Source organism: Tubulanus polymorphus, chromosome 2, assembly GCF_964204645.1.
Source record: "Tubulanus polymorphus chromosome 2, tnTubPoly1.2, whole genome shotgun sequence".
In the NCBI taxonomy this organism is placed as follows: domain Eukaryota; kingdom Metazoa; phylum Nemertea; class Palaeonemertea; order Tubulaniformes; family Tubulanidae; genus Tubulanus; species Tubulanus polymorphus.
The window spans coordinates 30876017-30897924 of NC_134026.1; the positions used below are offsets into that span (position 1 = coordinate 30876017).

At 37.3% G+C, this 21908-nt stretch overlaps 1 protein-coding gene across 1 annotated transcript; it reads left to right on the forward strand.

Annotated features, from left to right (window-relative positions):
* Positions 1-13842: 13842 nt before the first annotated feature.
* On the forward strand, positions 13843-21364 carry LOC141900530 (alpha-1,6-mannosyl-glycoprotein 2-beta-N-acetylglucosaminyltransferase-like). The gene is made up of 8 exons (XM_074787463.1): positions 13843-13974; positions 14928-15576; positions 16288-16385; positions 16585-16684; positions 17052-17182; positions 18511-18586; positions 18862-19076; positions 19940-21364. Exons 2-8 carry the CDS (start codon positions 14977-14979, stop codon positions 20142-20144), a joined length of 1425 nt encoding a protein of 474 aa, XP_074643564.1. The 5' UTR covers positions 13843-13974; positions 14928-14976; the 3' UTR covers positions 20145-21364.
* The last annotated feature ends 544 nt before the right edge of the window (positions 21365-21908 follow it).

Below are 21908 nucleotides of genomic sequence, written 5' to 3' on the forward strand. Positions count from 1 at the left end.
CCGAGATGACGTCCAATAAAAATAATAACATGACTGCAAGCATTTAGGCTAGAGAAATTCTAATTCAAAGATAGTATTGGACTTTACTACTATTTGTATATTGTGCAGGAAAATAAAGTTTGTTGTAACTGTTTGTACTACAAGTGGTTGTATTATTATATTTATCTGATGTCATTGAACTAATAATCTGACACGCCACCTAGTAGTGATTTTCTGAATCTACGCTTCAATAATCTACGTCAATTTCATACGTCGAGATGCTGAAAATATCATATGAAAAATACACTTGGATTGTTTTTTTTTATTTATCGCGTTCCATTATTGTGAAACACCGACTGAAAATGAGTGGATTTTCTGTTGTTGGTAGAAAATTGATAATAAAATTATAAGAAAAAAGGAAAAGACAGTATGAGAAAAAGTTCTCAATCACATTTCATATTTACTAAGCCTATATCAACTACGAGTAAAAGCTCTTTATGCGTGCACTATATACAACATGGGCCTTTTATATAACCACTATTTATATCTGTGTTGTGGACCACGTAATTGTGTCAAAGAGTATTCGGTGATAAAACCTGGACCTTCAGTTATTCCATTCTCATGAAATCACTGGGGTTCGAATATACACAGTGATAGTCAAATATAAAATATTTCATTAAATTGATCTTTTAGTTAGTATTGAAATACAAATAAAACAATGTTTTAAAAGAATATATATACAAATGAAATATTTTTTAAAATATATACGAATAAAACAGTTTAAAAAGATACTTTGAGATAAAATATATACAAATGAAATAGTATAATATTCAGATAAAATAGTTTTTAGATATCATAGGTATTTCAAAATTCAGATATGAAATAGTTACTTTAATAGATTAAAATTAAGATAAAATAGTTTTTAGATATCATAGGTATTTTAAAATTCAGATATAAAATAGTTTCTTTAATAGATTAAAATTCAGATAAAATATTTACATTAAAATTGAAATAATTTAAAATCGTTTCTAGAATGGTCTTAAGATACGTGTAAAATTGTTTTTAGAATTTTTTTAGAATTACTAGTTTAGAAGTATCAATGAAATTGTTTTCAGATATGAATATTTCAAAATTGATGCCGATGAAATAGTTTTAGATGGATCACCTTGATCAATCACAATATTGAACCAAACCCCAAAAGACCTGTAATCAATCAGTGAAAGAATCAAATAAGTGATAATAATTCATATAAGGTATGATTTTGGGCAATAGTAAAAACGAAACCAGGAAAATAATTAATCATATTCCGCAGATATTCAAAAACTGCAAATAATTTTGAGAACTGGTATGAAATTTTGGACAAGTTAGGATTGGAAAAGTTCAAATTTTTGGAAAGTTAAGATCAAGGACTCAAAATTTGTATTAAATTGGAATTTCAGCACTGAAGGACTCAAAATTTAGGAATTTTGTTCATTCTCGGCAAGTGAAATAACTGGTACCACAAAAATACAACAAACTGTTCAACATGTGCAGTCTGACTGGATCTCAGTGAGTAGAAATCTATTGATGATGCTGGATTTCGTGACCTCTTCACAACAATAATTACCAAGTGGCTGAGAAACTACAAGTAGCCACATTTCATGTAATAAATTTGTAGAATATATCGCATACTTTAATACAACTTATGCCATTTTTGGGGACCAAGGAAGCACCTGAGAACCTGATCTGATTAACTGCAATATGAATGATAGACCTCTTGCAAACAACTTCATCGTAGATTTCTTAAATCTATTGATAATTCACTCTCAACAGCTTTAATCTGACGTGTGTTTAGTGCATTGCTCGCCTACGTGGAAACAATTCCACGCTCTATCAACCACATTTCAATTGCTAAACGCAATTCCTGCAATCTAGACCCCAATCGAGGACCAGGAGTTACTTATGTCAGAGTGGCGTCTATTACTGAGTTGCTCGATTGTTATTAACTTAACAATTTTCCTTTTAGACCATCTCCTCTATCATATCTCTCTAAACTCCTCTCTCTCATATCTCCCTAAACTCCTCTCTCATATCTCCATAAACTCCTCTATCATATCTCCATAAACTCCTCTATCATATCTCCATAAACTCTTTATTCCCTGAACCTCCTCTCTCATACCTCCCTGAACCTCTTCTCTCATATATCAGACCTCCTCTCTCATATGCCTTATTGATCTCAACAAGAGATGCAGACTTATCATCAACAAGCATTTTGAATTCTCAACCCTTGATCCTGGTGATCGTTAGAATCAGTAGAGATCAATATCAATCAGTAAAACCCGATCACTGATGTGATAACAACGAATTTTCCAATCCAAGATCTTTATTTTATACTTTTTTTATCAGAGATTCTTAATCGATGCATTTTTGCAGATTTTTGCATTTTCCTATTCTATCCTATGTTCAATTATGAACTCATAAATTCATGCATTGATCACCGATCCAGATGGTGATGGTTTCACACACAAGAAATGTAATGAAATTGATTACCGTAGTCTTTGCTGTGGTTTCCTTTCTTGTGCAATTTTTAATCCAGGCAATCTCATGTATATAAATATATATTCCTTTTCCTTATGAGTAACATTTTAAATCCTTCCGATCACATGTGAAGGATTTCCCTCCGTCGTTGAGCATTAGATATTAACATTTCAATCATTCAAGTTTTCATGTCATATTAAATTTATCTTTAATTCTGTAATTAGAAAAACAAATATGTTAATAACGATATAATGGTTTTACACTTGACGTATAAACGTCATAGTATTTGGGGGGGAGGGGGTAACATGGAACATTGAACAATCTGTTTCAATGTAGTTTCCTAAGGAATCGCATTATGTGAAACATAGCTGTTCCTTCTCCATGTTATTTTCAGCTTCATAAGGAAACACATTATGTGTGAAACATAGCTATTCCTTCTCCATGTTCCGATAAAGTTTGATAAAGAATCACATTATGTGAATCATAGCTGTTCCTTTTGATTTGAAAAATCCACTTTTTTCAAACTCCATAGGAGTTATTGTAGGAATTGATTCCCTGCATATCTCGAAAGACATTTACAACGGCCGACCATAGTAGTAAGTAGTGGCAAGGATGGTAAATGCTTCAGCATCATGAGAAGCAAAATGAACCTTAATAATAAGGTATTGTAATAGAAGTAGTAGCAAGGATGGTCTATATCCCGAAAGACATTTGAAAAGGCTGACCATAGGATTAAAATTGATGACTCCTAAGAAGGCTACTTCCACAATCAGGTGGTATGGATGGTTACTGCTGCTAAGTAGTGGCAAAGATGGTAAATGCTTCAGCATCATGAGAAGCAAAATGAACCTTCATGATAAGGTGTTGTAATAGAAGTAGTAGCAAGGATGGTCTATATCCCGAAAGACATTTGAAAAGGCTGACCATAGGATTAGGATAGATGACTCCTAAGAAGGCTACTTCCACAATCAGGTGGTATGGATGGTTACTACTGCAAAGTAGAAGCAAAGATGGTAAATGCTTCAGCATTGTGAGAAGCACAATGAATCTTAATAATAAGGTATTGTAATAGAAGTAGTAGCAAGGATGGTCTATATCCCGAAAGACATTTGAAAAGGCTGACCATAGGATTAAAATTGATGACTCCTAAGAAGGCTACTTCCACAATCAGGTGGTATGGATGGTTACTGCTGCTAAGTAGTGGCAAAGATGGTAAATGCTTCAGCATCATGAGAAGCAAAATGAACCTTCGTAATAAGGTGTTGTAATAGAAGTAGTAGCAAGGATGGTCTATATCCCGAAAGACATTTGAAAAGGCTGACCATAGGATTAGGATAGATGACTCCTAAGAAGGCTACTTCCACAATCAGGTGGTATGGATGGTTACTACTGCAAAGTAGAAGCAAAGATGGTAAATGCTTCAGCATTGTGAGAAGCACAATGAATCTTAATGAATATGGGTCGGAACAAAAATGGTGTGGAACACAGTGGGACGTACAGTCAAAAAAAGAAATAAATAAATGATATAAAATGTATATGAATGAGATGATGGATAAAAATTTCCTTTCATCCAAAAAATAAATAAATTGATGAAATGATTATGAATTTTTTTATATTTTTATCTTTTTAAATTTTTTTGGAGATTAACCGTAAAACTCCATAAAATCCATATTTACAAGGCTGGTTTTTATTTTTTCATATTTTTTTCAAATAAAAATAAGGAAGGACTGCACGCCCACTGGTTCAAGGAGTGTTGACAGATATTTAACACTGCGCAACCTGCAGATCGACGAAGGAGGAAGGGAAAACTGAGTTTCAAGAAGTGCCGATCTGCAGACGTGCATGGGCTGATGTTGTTGCCCGGGTGATGGCGAGTGAAGGGGCTATATTATATTAATGAGTTCGCCTGCGTTTAACTAATTCATATTTGCCTTTAAAGGCCCCTTCAACGTCGCGGAGCATTTTAATAGGATCATTATACTCGATGTTTCTTGACCAACCAGGGCCGCGCGCGATGAGCTCGACAGCGGGGGAAGGTGGTGGCCCCGCTGGAGCGCCCGATGTCGATGCCTGGGCGGGCGTATTATTATTTTCATAATCATCATCACTTTCTTCATCTTCAAGTCTTCTTTTTCTATTTCTTGTATTATTTGATCTAGTTGTCGAAGTTGTAGTAGTACTAGTCGCAGTTGAAGTAGGTGGTCGTGGTCGTCTTTTCTTAGTAGTGGTAGTAGTGGTAGTAGTAGTAGAATTAGTAGTAGTTGCAGGTGGTTGTCGTGGTCGTCGTGGTGGTCTAATATCATCGCGAGGTGGTGGTGTTGCGGGCCCTGGTGGTGGCGCTCCAGGAGTGGCGAATTCCTCCTCATCACTGCTCTCCTCCTCAAAATTTGGTTGTGGAAGTGGGGGAGGACGAGCTGCACGTTTGCCTTTTTTTTTTGATTTCGGACGCCCCGTACCTTCTGTATAATCTATTTCTTTTGTATTACGACGGGGCGACCGACGCAGTGAAGGCGTCTGAAGCTGTGGCGCCTCTGTCGGGGTCACCACTGCAGGGGCGACCTCCTGCTCCACATTTACGGGAGAAGCAGGGTCCACCTCCTGCAAAGGAACCAACTCAAATGGTGGAATTATTTTAGGAGGAGTTGGCTCCTTAGGCCCGCAGATATTTGCAACGCACCTTTTGTAAACGTTTTTCAATCCCGGAAGTGCTCTGCGGGCTGCTTCAGACTGGTCTTTCATTATATTATCAATTATATCCAAATCTGGAATGAAAAAAAAAAAACATTAAGGATCATGCATATTACACATAAATGACATGTTCGCATATAATTATCATATTTGTAAATAGTAACCTATAAAATAATGCAGTTATCCAATAGTTGAATGTGATGTGATGGAAAAAACGAAGAGAGTTGGGTAAGAAGGGTCATTTGAACGTTTGGAAGCGATCGTAAGCTTATTTTGCGAGAAGTGATCATGTCACTGGTTGTACGATACGGTTGTACAACTAACTCCGTTGTAACTACACTTTTAACCCCTTTCATGATTTGCATCATCCATTACATAATAACGATAAGTCGACAGTATATTATCAGTGAGGCTGATGATTGAATCTTTCGATACACATTTTATGTCTTATATACTTACATATTTCAGAACCAACCCTGTATGTGGACGGGTACACTTTTGTTAATCCATTAATGGAACTACTGATTGTAATAAATTACATCCTACCATTACCTTGACAATCAATTTTGGTAGCAAATCATGAATCAAAAATACACTTGATTTTTTTCTGGGGTGATGATGTACCAGGTTCCAGGTGACAAAAACTATACATTATAATGAATGGAATTGTTACCCATGACCCTGGTTTCAAAATCTGGGAACCTCTTTGGAATAACACGCATGATAACTTTTCATTTATCAACCAATTGAAGTGGAAACTTTGCAACGATAAAAGATCTAATTTAAAACAACAGACGTCGCGCTGTATCAACAAAAAATTAATTGATAATTCCTTTTATTCAGTAATTACTTTTCAAATGGACGAGTGAAAAATGAGTCCAAACTTCAGAAATGTATTCAATTATTTTGTAGAACACTTTTTACTTGCATACAGGGCCACACTCCATCCACGGTAAGTGGGAGAACTTGCATTTCATTTCCTCTGAACATGAGGCAAGTGTGTACATATTATATTTTCTTCTGAATTTTCTCAAAAATGAAGATAAAAATATGACTGATTTTTTTTTATTTTATTGTTTAAACTATTTACAGCATGAATTAAAACAGAAAAACGACACAAATAATTTCACTTCGCTGAATCTAAAACCAGTAAAAACCATTTCACACAACACTGCCCATACTGCACCTTCAGAAACAACACTCGCTACAAATATAATACATTCATTTTGAAGAACAATATTTCACTATCAACATAAATGGCTGTAATTTATTTTTCCCAATAGAATATTCATTGTCAGCAATAGGCCTATCGGTACTCCACATATTCATTACATAACTCACCTAGAATGTATAATTCATCGTACAGCAGCCATTCATTTATTCAGATCAACAAAATTCCATGCACAGCCATTTCAGCTGATATTCACCATACAGTAGCCTCCGCCTAAACTGCTACAGTTGCACCGGGTTTGTAAGAATTGCAAAAATCAATTGATGAAAAGATTTATTGAGCCTAATAGCGGTCAAAATTAGGATAGGATAGGATAGGATAGGATTGTAAATTTCTATAGCGCCTTGTAAATAGCAGGGCGATTATCAAAGGCGCTCTCCAGACGAAGATGATGACCTGAACAGAAATGTCTTGAGCTGTGCTTTGAATGCTGGCAGAGAGTCAATATCACGGAGAGGTTGCGGAAGGGAGTTCCACACTGTAGGTGCAAATGTCTCAAATGCGCGTCCGCCGAATGACCTAAGACGACATGATTTGACTAACAGAAGGTTCTGCGACTCGGAACAAAGTGTTCGGACTGGTCTGTAAACTGTAAACAGGTTGGAGAGGTAAGAGGGTGCCAAGTTATGGAGGCACTCGAAAACCAGCAAAGCAACTTTAAATAAGATCCGTTTGCGTACTGGAAGTGAACGGAGAATCAGAGAGATGTGATCACGTGACTTAGTGAGTGTAATAATCACGTGATTATCAAGTTCTTTGTATTTTATACAATCTGACCATGTAGTGAATCCCCAAATTTCTTCTATAACTCTTTCAGAGCCCAGTCCACTTTCGTCTACAGATTATTTCAGGTCGTACTGTGCCCTGTCGACTTTCGTCGACATTTCTTATAGCAGTTTTATTTTTAGTTTTTCGCATAGAATTCAGCAGAGAACCTGCCGCTAGACGGCTTGATTAAATGGCAGCGCCCGTTAGTTTGTTTTTATGCTGCGTTTTTGTGGTGTTGCTATTCAAAATCATTGAGTTTTTTGCATTTGAAAGGTCACGTGATTTAATTATTAGCTCATTTTCTAATTATAATTACCCATATAATTTATATTTCTGACCGTAGACATTGAATATTCCATTGTCAGCTGTTAGCTGAGGCTAGATACCCGATTTGTTCATTTTGATACATGAAATTTAGGGGGTTATCAAATAAAAAGGTAACCGATTATAATTTATGCAAATTAGCTCATTTGCATAGGACGTCACTTTCGGTCAGAAAAATTACCACCAAAATTTTCCAAGGGTCATACCCTACAAACTTAATGTTTCTTTATCCCATTTTCATAATGGAAATTATGACCAGTTTAAGTCATGCGTGTGCATTAATAGAACATAAGGCCTAATCACTAACAGTAAAAATACATAAAGATGTTCTCATGTTTTTATGTATTTTTGCTAACAGAGATAGAAGGTTGATAGTACATACACGTATTCTATAATATAGGCGAACAGCCGTTACAGTTTACCGGTTCAGGCAGATAATAAACGGAAATGAAGTGAACATTAACGGGATATGGGAAGCGTTCTGGGAAACCAGGTCATTATGGATTTGAACCCCGTACATTACCATTGCATCCCCGGCAAGACACTTATCCTCATTTCCTCTCTCCACCCAGAAGTAAATGGGTACCTGGCCCGATAGATGACCCCTGAGCACCTAGCGGCTGTTCGGATGTTGCTTCTCCCCAGGGGCGGGTCCATAGTCATGGCTTAGACTTAAGACTAGTCTAAGACAATTTTAGTTATATAGCTAATCTAACAGCTTAAGATCAGTCTTAAGATTTAAGACCACTTTTGGACTTAAGTCTCGACTATGGAACCGGCCCCAGGAGACTATTAAATGGCTGGGGCAATAAAACCGAAAATGTAAAGCGCTCTGAGCAGCAGCTGGATTTAGGGCTATATTAGACACATAATATTATTGTTATTATTATCATCGAACAGAGCAATATACCATAAAAGGCAAAACATATGTATCGAAAAACAACATTTCATCTTTATTTCATCGAATTGAACAGATTATACCAGGTATAGACCGTCTACCAGTTTAAGTGAAGTCTACAGTATCATTAAGGGCAAAATATCCATCAAAATGCGATACGTTTGAAAATATGTTTTTGTAATATGAATTTTCACCGAATTTTATTTCGAAAAATTGTGATACACAGTATTTCCTTAGAGTACTGCACATTTCCATATGGTTTTTGCTAAGTAAGTCTAGTTCATTTCCATTTCATGACAAACAGAAAAAGGACACAAAAAATTTCATTCAAATTTCTTCTGTATTTTCTGTATTTTCATCATCAATCAAAAAACTTAAACTTTTACTTTCAGAAACAACTGCCGGGGTAAGATCCATTTCACTCGACACTGCCCGCTGCTGTACAATCATGCTGTACCTTCAGAAACTACCACTAGGGGTGCAAACCATTTCGCACGACACTGTCTGTTGCTGTACCTTTAGAAACAACCACCAGGGGTAAAAACCATTTCACACGACTCTGTCCACTGCTGCAACTTCATACAATTAAATCCATTCACTACAAATTATAATAAGATTTTTGTCTATAAAAATCAAACGTCATTAAACAGCGAACAATAAACGATATTTAGAATTAGGCCTATATCACATGAATTCATTAAGTATTTCAAATAATCACTACTTACCCTTCAAGTATAGAATCATTCAGTGGAATAATTCACTATAAATACAGCTGCAGTTGTTTACAGAAAAAACAATACGAAATGTCCCTGTCGAACTTGTAAGGTGTAAAACAGGATAGACCTAGATAAATGTCAGGCCTGGATAACGGTAGAGGAAATACTTTTTATGGCTGCAAGAAAATAAAAGAATTCTGAAAAATAAAACATTAAGTCAAAGGGTAGGCCTATCTGAAGACATCCTCGCTTGCGAGGGGTCCGGTATCACTCCCAAACTCGCTTCCACCAGCCCCCCTGGCTTCACGACGCGTGATTTCATTACTGGCGCTGTTGCGCATGACGTCATATATCGACTTGCGAAATACTTCCTTGTTCGCTGATTGGTCCATTTATCGGTAATTCCAACAGAAGCCTAATATCATTTGTAACAAGCGCTGTGATTGGTACAACCGGATTCTGGTCAGCTAGTAACGACTCGTGAGGTCAAGGGATTCGGCGAACAGCTTTAGCGTAGAGGGTTCGAATCCCTTGACGGGTGAAGATTATCTGAAGAACAGCTAGAGGAAATTTGATAAAATCTGGTCTCAGAACGAAATGAATCACACAGTTCCGTTACTGACTAAACTGTAATCCGGATACTGAGTAAACTGTGGTCCGGATACTGAGTAAACTGTGGTCCGGATACTGAGTAAACTGTGATCCGGATACTGAGTAAACTGTGGTCCGGATACTGAGTAAACTGTCATCCGGATGCTGAGTAAACTGTGGTCTGGATACTGAATAAACTGTGGTCCGGATACTGAGTAAACTGTGGTCCGGATACTGAGTAAACTCACTGTATAAGACTCAGTACCTAACAAGGTGCCAACCTTTGACCGTAATAATGAATCCATTACAAAATAAATCGTGTGCAAACTGTATTTGCCGCAAGGCCACAATATCTAGGATTCGCCAACAATTAGACGATGAAGATTCTGACTATGAGCCCAGTTAGTGAAGGACATTTGTATCAAACATCAGTTTAGATCTAGTATAAACATTGAGTGGGTGCGGCTTGAGACTAGTTCACAGATAAGCTCATGATAGCAGTGGCGAGATGTACCTCCTTCCTGCCATAATCTCAGGATCTCAAACTGTTTTGAGCAACTACCTTGAGATACGAGGAATAAAGTTTAACCAATCAATCAAAAATAGTGATCCTGAATTTCCTGACGGTTGATGAATGATTAATAAAAAAAGAAAATCACATGTTTTCGGATCCTGGAGTCAAAGAGAAAAACGAAAGTACCGTAAAGTACTAGTGCTACTTTTCAGCGGTATCTAAAAAGTTGGTCCCATAATGTGACGGGTATCTGGATATGAACTAAACAGCCGTGCGGTTCCTGACTAAACTATCAACTAAACCGCAGTCCAGTTATTGACTAAAATATGGACTAAACCATAGTACACTAAAATATGGACTACACCGCAGTCCAGTTATTGACTAAAATATGGACTAAACCGTAGTCCACTAAAACATGGACTACACCGCAGTCCAGTTATTGACTAAAATATGGATTAAACGGTAGTACAGTTATTGACTAAAATATGGACTACACCGCAGTCCAGTTACTGATTAAAATAAGGACTAAACTGCAGTCTGCTTCCTGACTAAATGGACTGAACCGCGCAGTCCAGTTACTTGATTTATTAAACATAAATAAGGATTTTCTATGAAATGCATTGGTCTGGAAGCCTACACAGTTTAAATTATTTATGTTGTAACTTATCTCTATTGACTGGAATATGAATAACATGATGAATATTTCACAATTTGGACAATATTTGGAACCGAAACCAGGAAATGAAGTTACTTCCTCGAGTTAATTCTCATCCACCAGAGCCTCTACTCACTATTCAATTCAATTCAATTCAAACTTAATTCACCATAGATTCGATAGCAAATTCAATTAAGTTTGAGAGTTTTCCAAACTTAAAAAGAGAATTGAAAGAAATTGACATTAGATGATATTAGATTTTTTAATTGATGATATTCGAAATAATTGAGATTTAGGCAATTTGAGATTTAGGAAATCAAATAATGCGGAGATTTGAGATAAAATAATTGTGATTGTGAATTTGAGATCAAATAATTTCGGATGTTGGAAATCAAATAATTTGAGATGTTCATGAAAAATAATCGAGAATTTGAGATACCCCAGATTGAGATTGATGAAGTAGACTTTGTACTTACTCAAATCAAAAAACGCGCCGAGGGTTTCAGGGTCGAGCGTCAGCACCTCGGCGCGAACCAGCTTCAACAGTCCCGAAAAAAGGTCATATTTTGTAGACATATTCAAAGTTGAAGTTCAAGTTTTAATTGTTGAAGTTGTAATTGTTGTAGTTGTCGTTGTACTGCTGCTGTTGCTTTTATAACTGTTGCTTTTTTAACTGCTGCTGTTGATGCTGCTGCTGCTACTGCAATGTAAAAACAATCTTATAAAAATCAAGAAAATCGAAAATTATTGACTCTAAGAAATAGCTAAATCGAGTTTCTATTAAGTAATAATAATAATTAACATTAAATTATTTTATCATTATTTTCTTAATAATAGATATAGAAGCCAGCAGGATTAAGTTGAACGACGCTTCGAATGAAAGGTTTCTATGGATTCGAGTCATGGTTCAATAGACTGAGCTGTCTGTGTATTACACCTAGGCATGTCAACTAGCCGCTTTAGCGCTAGATTTGAACACCAGAAAAACTGCTTCCGAAAATTTCATAAATAAGTTTAATAAATTTCCTCAATAAAATCACAATAACGTCTTCATTATTACGAGAGCGAAATTGCAAATCAAACGTTGAAATTTACTTCTAAATGTTAAAAACACCATTTGGACAATTTAGAGCAAAAGGAACGTCAAAATGGAAATGTCATAATTAAACACCTATATGATATAATCCGAACTTTCGGAACTCTTGAAATTGTCTTACATAAAGCCGTATGCGAAACCTAAGGTCTATATGTATAAAATTTACAAGTAAGATTGATAAATAAATTTTATCGAAAGAATTAAATAAAATGGACGACGTTTGCTTACCTGAAAAATGGCCGAACTGGAAGGAGGGATCAGCTGACCTGAGTTTTTATACTGACAGTGTGACGTCACTGATCCTGACCAATGAAAAGTACCAATATTACCGCCAAGTCTAGAAAATAATTTTCTGATGGGATTCGAACCTGATCAACGCCACAAAAATTCCATTTGGTTCAAATCCACGCAAATTCAATTAATATTCACACTGATGTGTCCTCAGTTTACCCCAGTTATCTGTTTAACTTAATCCGTTTGACAAACTGTTTAAGATACATTCTGAAAATCGATTTTAAGCAAACTGAACACATACGAAATCACATACGAGACAAACTTACACACCCGAGTGATTACCATAGATCTATGGTCTAGTGGTTAGAATTCCCGCCTGGTAACCCGGAGACCGCAGTTTCGAGTCCTGCCGGTTCGAACTTCGCTTTTTTATTTCACGGGACTTGGTAATTTGCCCCAACTCTTTTTCTTTTTTTTACATTTCAGATTGTGATGAGGGGTGGCCTACTCGGTGATATTGATTTGAAGATGAAATAATTTAATGGATCATGAATTTAGGAAAAAAGATTACAGCACCACTGACCCATGTTTAAAACAGGAATTTTGGCCTTACTGTTGCAGATGATGGATGTAATTTCAGAGGGTATAATTTGAAACGTCAATAACAGCAGTCCCAAATTGTGATCGGTAGTGTGAGTGAGTGAACCCTGTGATCGCTCTCTTAATTACGAATCTAATCAATTCTTATTCTGCGCATGCAGTCGGTTTTTTACTGTAAGGTGCTGCCCCTATGTGTATCATAAGCGGTAAATTTGTGAACTAACTGATAGTTCAATTTTCCTACTGCGGCGCGCGAGTAATGAGTTAGTTCACCGTACCGTCAACGATATTTTTAGGGGCAGCACTTGACGGTTATTGGGACCAAAGAAAGTAAGAGCTATACGGGTGCCGTTGCGACTTAGAAAATCATACATTAAGAATTTCTTTAAAAAACATTTCACCCCCTGCTGTCAATTTCTGGGTGGTACATTGTATGGTAGTGGAACCGATCATTCCGTAAAAGTGACGCTAGCACCGGACAAACCCTTTAGAAAAAATAAAGTATAATACTACCACAAAGGGCAACCTATTCAGAGACACTTACTCAACTGAATCATCGTTAGGATGATTCATCAACATGATGACAGTTTCAAACAACCAGAGAGGCTAAGTTTTTACCTTTTAGAAATATTAAATTTCATTTTTAATCGCCGAACCGTCGTGATTTTATACTTAATTTTTCATGTAAAAGATATTTTCTACAAGTTAATATTTTTGTGCCCAAAAAGTCAAAGAAATTCTTAAAAATATCGCTACTGTTCAGCTGCACCAATAACATACGGCCCCTCAGTGTGATAAACTTGAACTGGTTCATTAGACTGAATCATGCGGCGGCGTCTGGAATCGGGGATGAAGATAGACCGGTAACCTATTGAATGGGACAGTCTACTTGTGGTACCGGGATTAGATCTGTAGACGTAACATTAGCAATAAATGGTTCAAGTTCAAAGTTCAAGTTCAAATTTATGGTGGATTCAAACAAACATCACAATGACGTCATCACCGACCTTGTAGTCGCGCGACGGGAAAGTCGTGTTAGCACCGGAACCGAAAGGTAACTGCGGTATTCCGATTCGACACGGGAGGTCACAATTCGATATTTTCATCATTTTTTGCCAGAAATTGATAAAATGAGAGAATGCGGGAATGAGTAGAAGTTGAAGGTAAGCAGCATATTTTACATTAAATCACAATCATTTTCTCTCGTGGTGTTAGTGAACACCGTTTGCCGGAGTTAGTAGACGTCGTAGCCTCTTCTAGGCTAAACTAAGTAAGGCAAAGCGAGTGACAACATTTGTCAACATGTCGAAAAGTGAAACCAAATGTCAGTCAGATGGAACTACAGGTCCTGAAATGGTCGAGGGATTGTTCACAGTCACTGTAGTTCGTACCTTAACTCCAAGATGGCTGACACGCTACGACCGGGCAGCCGACCTAAGTGCGTTCAGCGAGTGGTGGTCGTGGTCCGGGCCGTGGTTGTTTGGCGATGTGCGTTATCTACAGTCTGATCGACATTTTCTAAATCTCTGATCTGATATAAACTACAAGATGGTAGGAAGTGGTAGTAACCTTCCTCTCTTCTGACTGTGAAAATCATCTTATCGCCTTACAATTGAACCCATTTAATGGGTTCAATTTTAAGGCACAAAGATGATTACCGCTGTGGATTGAATATAACTATGGTTACCCTGATATTGATAAAAGCTCGCATTATTGCAACTTCACGGACGCTAACCACGCCATTACCACAATCAGCATCGCACAATTAATTAATTATTTATTAATGTTAGTTTTACATGTATTCACTACTATATTGATTGATTCTGTTAAATGATGTGATGTTCCAGAGGAGACCTTGACAACAATTTAAACTGTTTGACTGACTGCAGCATGCGGATGCAGTATTTTCTATAGCAGGCTGTGGCATGCGGATGCAGTATTTTCTATAGCAGGCTGTGGCATGCGTATGCGGTATTTTCTATAGCAGGCTGTGGCATGCGTATGCAGTATTTTCTATAGCAGGCTGTGGCATGCGTATGCGGTATTTTCTATAGCAGGCTGTGGCATGCGTATCTAATACAGCATACTGTACGATGATTATTCTATATATTTTTAGGAGCTGTTCCCATGACGATGACATTGTTGTGAAGGTTGATATCGTAACAATGCGAGGTCATTGTTGCTACGTGTCGAGGAAGACTTTACGCTCAGTCGCTGCGCTGGTTATAACCGCGATATTGTTCATAAACGTTATAGCGTTTAACCGCAGTTTGAAATATGAAACGGTTCATCCTGACTACGAGATCAGTCGACGTTGGACCGACAATAAAAAACTATTCCCAGTCGCGGTGCCGGCTGCGGCTAGTGACCACTCTGTGATAACGGATACTGTTGTTCGAACTGCTCCGGCTGAAACTATTCGACCTACGAAGATGCTCGTAATCGTGAATAACGTTCCGATATCGATGCCGTATTCAGATTTATTGAACGTAACGTCCACAAATTTAACGACGTTGAAAACAGCCATTCGGACCATCAACGAAAAACAGTTCATTTTTAATAAACACATGTTGGATTCAAAGTTCGCGAATAATTCGGACAGCGTCGCGATTCTCGTACAGGTTCACAATCGAGCGGCGTATTTACGACACCTCGTACGCTCACTCGCCAGGGCAAGAGGAATCGAGAATACGCTCGTTATTTTCAGCCACGATTATTATTCGCCTGAATTGAACGCCATCACTGAATCGATCGGAGCATTCCCAGTAAGTATTCACTGAATCGATCGGAGCATTCCCAGTAAGTATTCACTGAATCGATCGGAGCATTCCCAGTAAGTATTCACTGAATCGATCGGAGCATTCCCAGTAAGTATTCACTGAATCGATCGGAGCATTCCCAGTAAGTATTCACTGAATCGATCGGAGCATTCCCAGTAAGTATTCGAATCCCTGCCAGGAATCAAACACAGCATTCTTTGTAAGTTTCACGGCAGGGATTCGAACCTGATAGCATCGTTACACTCGGCTACAACACAAACCCCTGTCACACTGGACCGAGTGCGCAGGTACAGCTTTGCCGCACAAAAACTTGCGGCACCAATCAGATTGCTCGTTGTATAATCGCTGAGGTAAATGTCATGGAACAACTACCGGTATAAATGGGAAAAACCCAGGCTAAAATGAAACGGGATATCTGATTGGCTAATAATGACATCATCTAAGCTGCACGCTCGGTCTAGTGTGATAGGGTTTTGTACTGTGACAATCTCGATGCCATCAGGTTCGAATCCTGGGGAGGATGGTTTTACGGTATCTAATGGAGCATTCCCAATAGTACATGTAATATTATCTGATTAGTTTTGAATTGTTCACTGATGCTATAATCTGTTGATAGCTTTTATGAAAATGATGGTGTTTTTAAACCAGTTTTTGCTGCGCGAAGTCAATGAGAATGTGTTTGTTTTTCTGATTCAGGTTTTGCAGATTTTCTATCCGAAGTCGATGCAACTTTACCCGCGTGTATTTCCCGGGGAAGATCCCAATGATTGTCCTCGTAATTTACCCAGAAAAAAGTGAGTTTTTACTCGCGAAATCAATGATATTCTCAAATGTTAAATCCATATCAATGAATGACTGAGACAATAAATCAGGATTTTACATCCTGGACAGATCCTGGACAGACCGTAAATAATATCACAATCAGGATTAAGTGTTTTGGTCTATAATTGTATGTGTAAATGTTAAGTTGTTTTAATTGTGTGTATTTTCTAGAGCTGCGATAAAACGTTGTAATAACGCCGGGTATCCGGATAGATACGGACATTACAGGGAGGCAAAATATACACAAACCAAACATCACTGGTTCTGGAAGGTAACGTTGGAATCTGAACTCAATTAACCGGGTTTCTGCGACTCCAGGGTCCGATCTAAGGAATAAGAACCACTCGCCCGGGGGGGCAAGCATATCTGAAATTTTACTTACCCCCTCAAAAATCTACTTGCCCTACATAAGCAGTCCAACTGTTGTATCGATTGGCAAAAAGCTTTGAGACAGAATTGCACTAGCCCGGGGGACAAGTGATAATGATAACCTACTTGCCCTTATGATAATATACTTGTCCCAGGCAATCAGTGCTTAGATCGGACCCTGCGACTCTTTTGGCTGAGAGTCGAAATATCAATATAAATCCATCATTCACAGAATCCTACCTGATGATGCTGAATTAATTGTTTTCTAGATGAATCGTGTGTTCGGTAACCTTCACATCATGAAAGATTTTCAAGGTCACTTGCTTTTGTTAGAAGAAGATCATTTTGTAGCTGAGGATTTTTTACATGTGTTAAATTTACTTAAAAATCATCGCGACAGGTAAAAAAAACACGCTTCGTTTTATTGTGCGATCACGTCCAGTCAATCACTTTCTTACCTTATTCCAAATGGTTTTTATTCGAAATTAAGAAATTGTTTTTCTTATTCTTATCTGTACGATACAGTGGATTACGCTCGTATTTATTATAAAACGTTTATCTAATTTCATTTGGTGCGCAATACAGTTAACCATACCTAACTCTGACTAGCCGGGACCAGCAAGAAGCAAGGTCCTAAGATCGGAATTCGAATTAGTCAAAAGTCTCCGAGTTGACGATGACTGAGTAAAACAAGGTTTACCGTATTGTGTTTATGCTGAACTGTAATGGATATCTCCTGTATGATATAATATAAGCGTAGTTGATTGTATCGCGATGATTCCTTCAATCCCAATCATATAGGAAATTATTTGATTTCAGATGAATGTAATTATTGTGGTGAGCATTCTAATCTTCTATCGGTACCTTCTTATTCTCTTATAGATATTGTAAAATATGTCAAATTGTTGATATATTTTCAAAGCTTACGTATTTGCTACTTCGGTGGTGAAGAACTATGTGAATTGTGATGTCGGAGATTGGGACAGCAATATGTATTATATATGTGTTAATAGATATGGCTTGGTTGAAAGATATTTCTGCATTTTTTTCACAGCTCAACTCCTAAATCTTCATAAATTACTGGGCAGCAACATCTAGTTCAGGGTGGCCACTTACTTACCTGTGAATCTGGGAAAATTCGGGGAAATTTCTTTTCTGTGAGGTAGGGCATTTTGCGGCGAAAATCTGTCTGATTACTGGATTTTGTAGAAAAAAAGCTAAAAATCAAGGAAATTCATCGAGATTGTTCGTAAAATCAACAGTTTCAGCAGTAATGTCTTACGTATTTGACTGTGTCAGGGAATAGTCGGGGAAAACCCAAGTCAAATAAAAGTGGCCGCCCTATAGTTATATCCATCCTATACATCATACTGATCTGGAATAAGCACCGCACTACTGTGGCAAGCGAGGATCTGTCAGGTGGCGCTAGTAGTAATTCCGTCATACATGCTTCGATATCTGCTGCATTTCGTTTAAATTCAAATCAACTTTTCTTCCCTCTATCCTAAATCATTACTAGGGACAGATAATCTTGTAAAGACTCTTTCTTGAGACCAGTTGTGAATTTAGATTCGGAAGTTTAAAAAAATCCAGCAAAAATAATTTAGTTTCATCTGCCTACAAAAAACTGAATGTTACTCCTGCCATCTAGTTGCCAGTACCTCACACGATCATGAACTATTACGGTAATTATTATAATGTTAAATTGATGATTCTATTGTTTTTCAGCACATGTCCAGATTGTAATATTTTAACGATAGGAAATTACGATAAACGACCAACTTTTTCACCATTTTCTGGGAAAGTAAGTTATTAATAACTCGGGATCTCGCAGTTATCATAGATTCTCTTCTGGATCCGGTTCGGGAGTTTGAGTAAGAGTTAACTCTGAGTTCTCATTTTCATGAGTGAAATCTGAACTTTTACCCGTGGAACTGGATCCAATTCAATTTGCTCAAATATAGATGATTGGTCCTCTGACTGAGATCTGAGGCGTGCGCTTATAGTCGACTGTATTTCTTGCGGGATTTGTTTAAATGTTAATTTCTTCTTTTGATTTTTATTCTATAATCAACACAGTTGGAAGTATCGTTATGGGTATCGGCTAAACACAATATGGGCATGGCTCTGAATTCAACTACTTGGAATAAAATCAAGCGATGTAGTAACGAATTTTGTAAATTCGATGATTACAATTGGGATTGGACATTACAGTATATCGGAATGAAATGCATTCCCGGTCGTTTGAAAGTGATGGCTCTGAAATCACCGAGAGTTTTTCACATCGGGGAATGGTAAGTATTCATTCATTACTCATCAGTTCATCGCGATCATTTACAGTTTAACTCTCACCATTGAAGTCATCATTAGCCGCGTTCACACTAGATTCGGCGCTTACAAAGTACCGTACTTCACTGGTGCCGAATTCACCAAAATACGGCGCTTATAACAGCCAGTTACGTTCACACTACGAGTCGGCAATTCGGCACTTAGTAAGCCCGGTATAGTAGTCACCCAGTGTGCCAATAGAGGGGAGTGTAACTAGTGCTAAGTGTATTGTACTACGCAGATGTGAATACGCGGCTAGCTAAGCGTTGAATCTGCGTTCACACTACAGAGAATACGCGGCCAGCTCAGTGCCGTACTGAGATCGGGTTTTCTGCTTAATAAGCGGCGTATTTCAGTACGGAACTGAATAGGCCTCGAATAGGCCTCGAATAATTTCCTAGTGTGAACGCTTAGTACCGTACTGAAATCCTAGTGTGAATGCAGCTATTGTAGCTGTGACAACTTGTACTTGAATTAGATGTATTATTTATTAAGTGTAAGTCGTCATTTGGATCGAATTGAGATTAGAATATAGAGTTGTTTACCCTAGTTTAACTGAACTCAAGTCGACGAGACTTGAGGGGCTGGTTCCATAGTCGAGACTTAAGTCTAAAAGTGGTCTTTAATCTTAAGACTGGTTTTAAGCTGTTAGATGAGCTATAGAACAAAGATAGTCTTAGACCAGTCTTAAGTCTAAGTCATGACTTTGGAAACGGCCCGAGGAGTAAAAGTCATTGCAACTGACGATTTATCAAAATGATGACTTACACTTTTGTCGATAATTCAGGTTTTTCATAAATTCAGTTCTAATTTTCTCATTGAATTACAGCGGAATTCACCATAAAGGGAAAGTTTGTTTACCCGACCAAAAAGCAGCTCAACTCGACGACTTACTACACAAGAATACAAACTTTCTTTATCCGAATTACTTAAAAACATTAGGCTGGTCGAAACAACAAGCTCGTATTCCAAAACCAAACGGAGGTTGGGGTGATATCAGAGATCATCAACTATGTAGTAGTTTTATACAATGAGTTTATGGCTTCAACTCATGTGATGAATAACTCAACGCGGATTAGTTTTTTGACGAATTTTTATGCTGCTTTTTTGCGTATGTTTTTTTCTTTTAAAGAAATTATAGAATATTGCTAAAAATAATGAACTTTGCTGGAAATTATTTAATGTTATAATTTGCTGAAAATGACGTTAATATTGAGGGATGTGACACTACTGTTAATGTGATTTAATTTATAAGTAGAATTCAACGTTCTTCTGGTTAAATTATTGTTTTCTTTGTTGTTATGTCTGAGTGTATTGAATCTATGGATCTGACTTGTATCGTGTGGTTCTAGAATGTACAGAAATCTAGACAATTTTTAGGCAAAATTAATTTGAAATGTAACAAAACATTAATCAAGGTTTTGAAGGCATCGCTCTTTATAATCACAATTCTGAGATGTCTCACATGAACTCGATGGTTTTTAAGGGTTTGCTCGGAATTAAAATGTTATTTGCTCTGTTGTTATAGTTGTTTCTATTAGATTTCTCATTATTGTTGCAATTATGTTTTCACATTTAGAGTCAGTGCTCAACACAAAGATTTGTTTGTAGTACACTCTATAGCCTGTAATATCAGCACTGTGTTATCAAATACAGTAGACTCCAATTGCTTCGGATTTTGAGGGACCAAAAAAGTCTCTCTAAAATTTGAAAATTTGTAATGTATTATCAGTATGGGCCCGTGTCACTATGGGGTAGAATGAGTCCGGGCCCGCAATAATCCGAGGCAATCAACTCCAGGTCAAACTGAGTCTGCGCCCGTGATAAACGGTTGTAATCAGCTCCGGGGTAAACTGAGTTCGGGGCCCATGACAAATGTTGTAATCAACTCTGGCGTAAACTGAGTCCACTGTATCAAATTGAAGTATTACAAATTACCAGTGTCAGGGATATTGCATAATATTGAGATTTCAAAAAAAGATAATTATGCATTTTATAACGTTGAATAAAAAGTAATTTTATATTCAAGTATTATTATAAATATAATTATTATTATTATACAAATGAAATCAATGCCAAATCAGGCGCCGAATGATCACAGCGAATAATTCATCAATTATTTGAAATTACTGACATTAATTTCTGGTATTTTACAAAATAGCGTCGCTTTCAGTTGAATCTAATTATTATTTTATATAAATACATTTATCTTGTAAGAAACAGATAAAAGATAATAAAGTATATCTATCGTATATCTATAGTTCAATGTTATATTCAGTTTCTCTGTCCCTTTCTCATTCTCCTCCCTCTCCTCATTCTCCTCCCTCGGCCCCCTCCTCATTCTCCCTCTCCTCATTCTCTCCTCTCTGCTCCCTCCTCATTCTCCTCTCTCTCTCTCATTCTCCTCCCTCGCCTCCCTCTCCTGAAATCAAAGTTACTGAACTACTTGGTACCTCTCGGATCGATTCATCGGATATAACAGTCAACACAATTTTGTTATTTTCGTACGCGACAACGAACTATCAGATTTATAACGAACATATTTTCCGATTTCCTGAAGTTCGTTGTAACGAGGTTCCGCTGTATTTTAGCCTTGCTGTTGAAATAACAAGGCATTCGTGAATATTACTATTACAACACGGAGGAAACTTCGAAATGTTAGTGGGATTTGATGTCATTGTTTGAACAACGTGGACTGTGTTTCATCTAAGCTGCAGTCGCAAGTAGTCGCGTTGAGAGGGTAGAAGTGAAAGCCCCGCCGTGCTGCCGACTGATGAATTGCTCTACAAGAAACTGAA

Bases quoted from the DNA above. Each gene is read 5' to 3' on its own strand.
- LOC141900530 (XM_074787463.1), top strand. From the start codon at position 14,977: ATGCGAGGTCATTGTTGCTACGTGTCGAGGAAGACTTTACGCTCAGTC. The intron at 16,685-17,051 runs GTAACGTTGGAA...ATTGTTTTCTAG, and splicing joins AACATCACTGGTTCTGGAAG to ATGAATCGTGTGTTCGGTAA. The intron at 19,077-19,939 runs GTAAGTATTCAT...ATTGAATTACAG, and splicing joins GTTTTTCACATCGGGGAATG to CGGAATTCACCATAAAGGGA.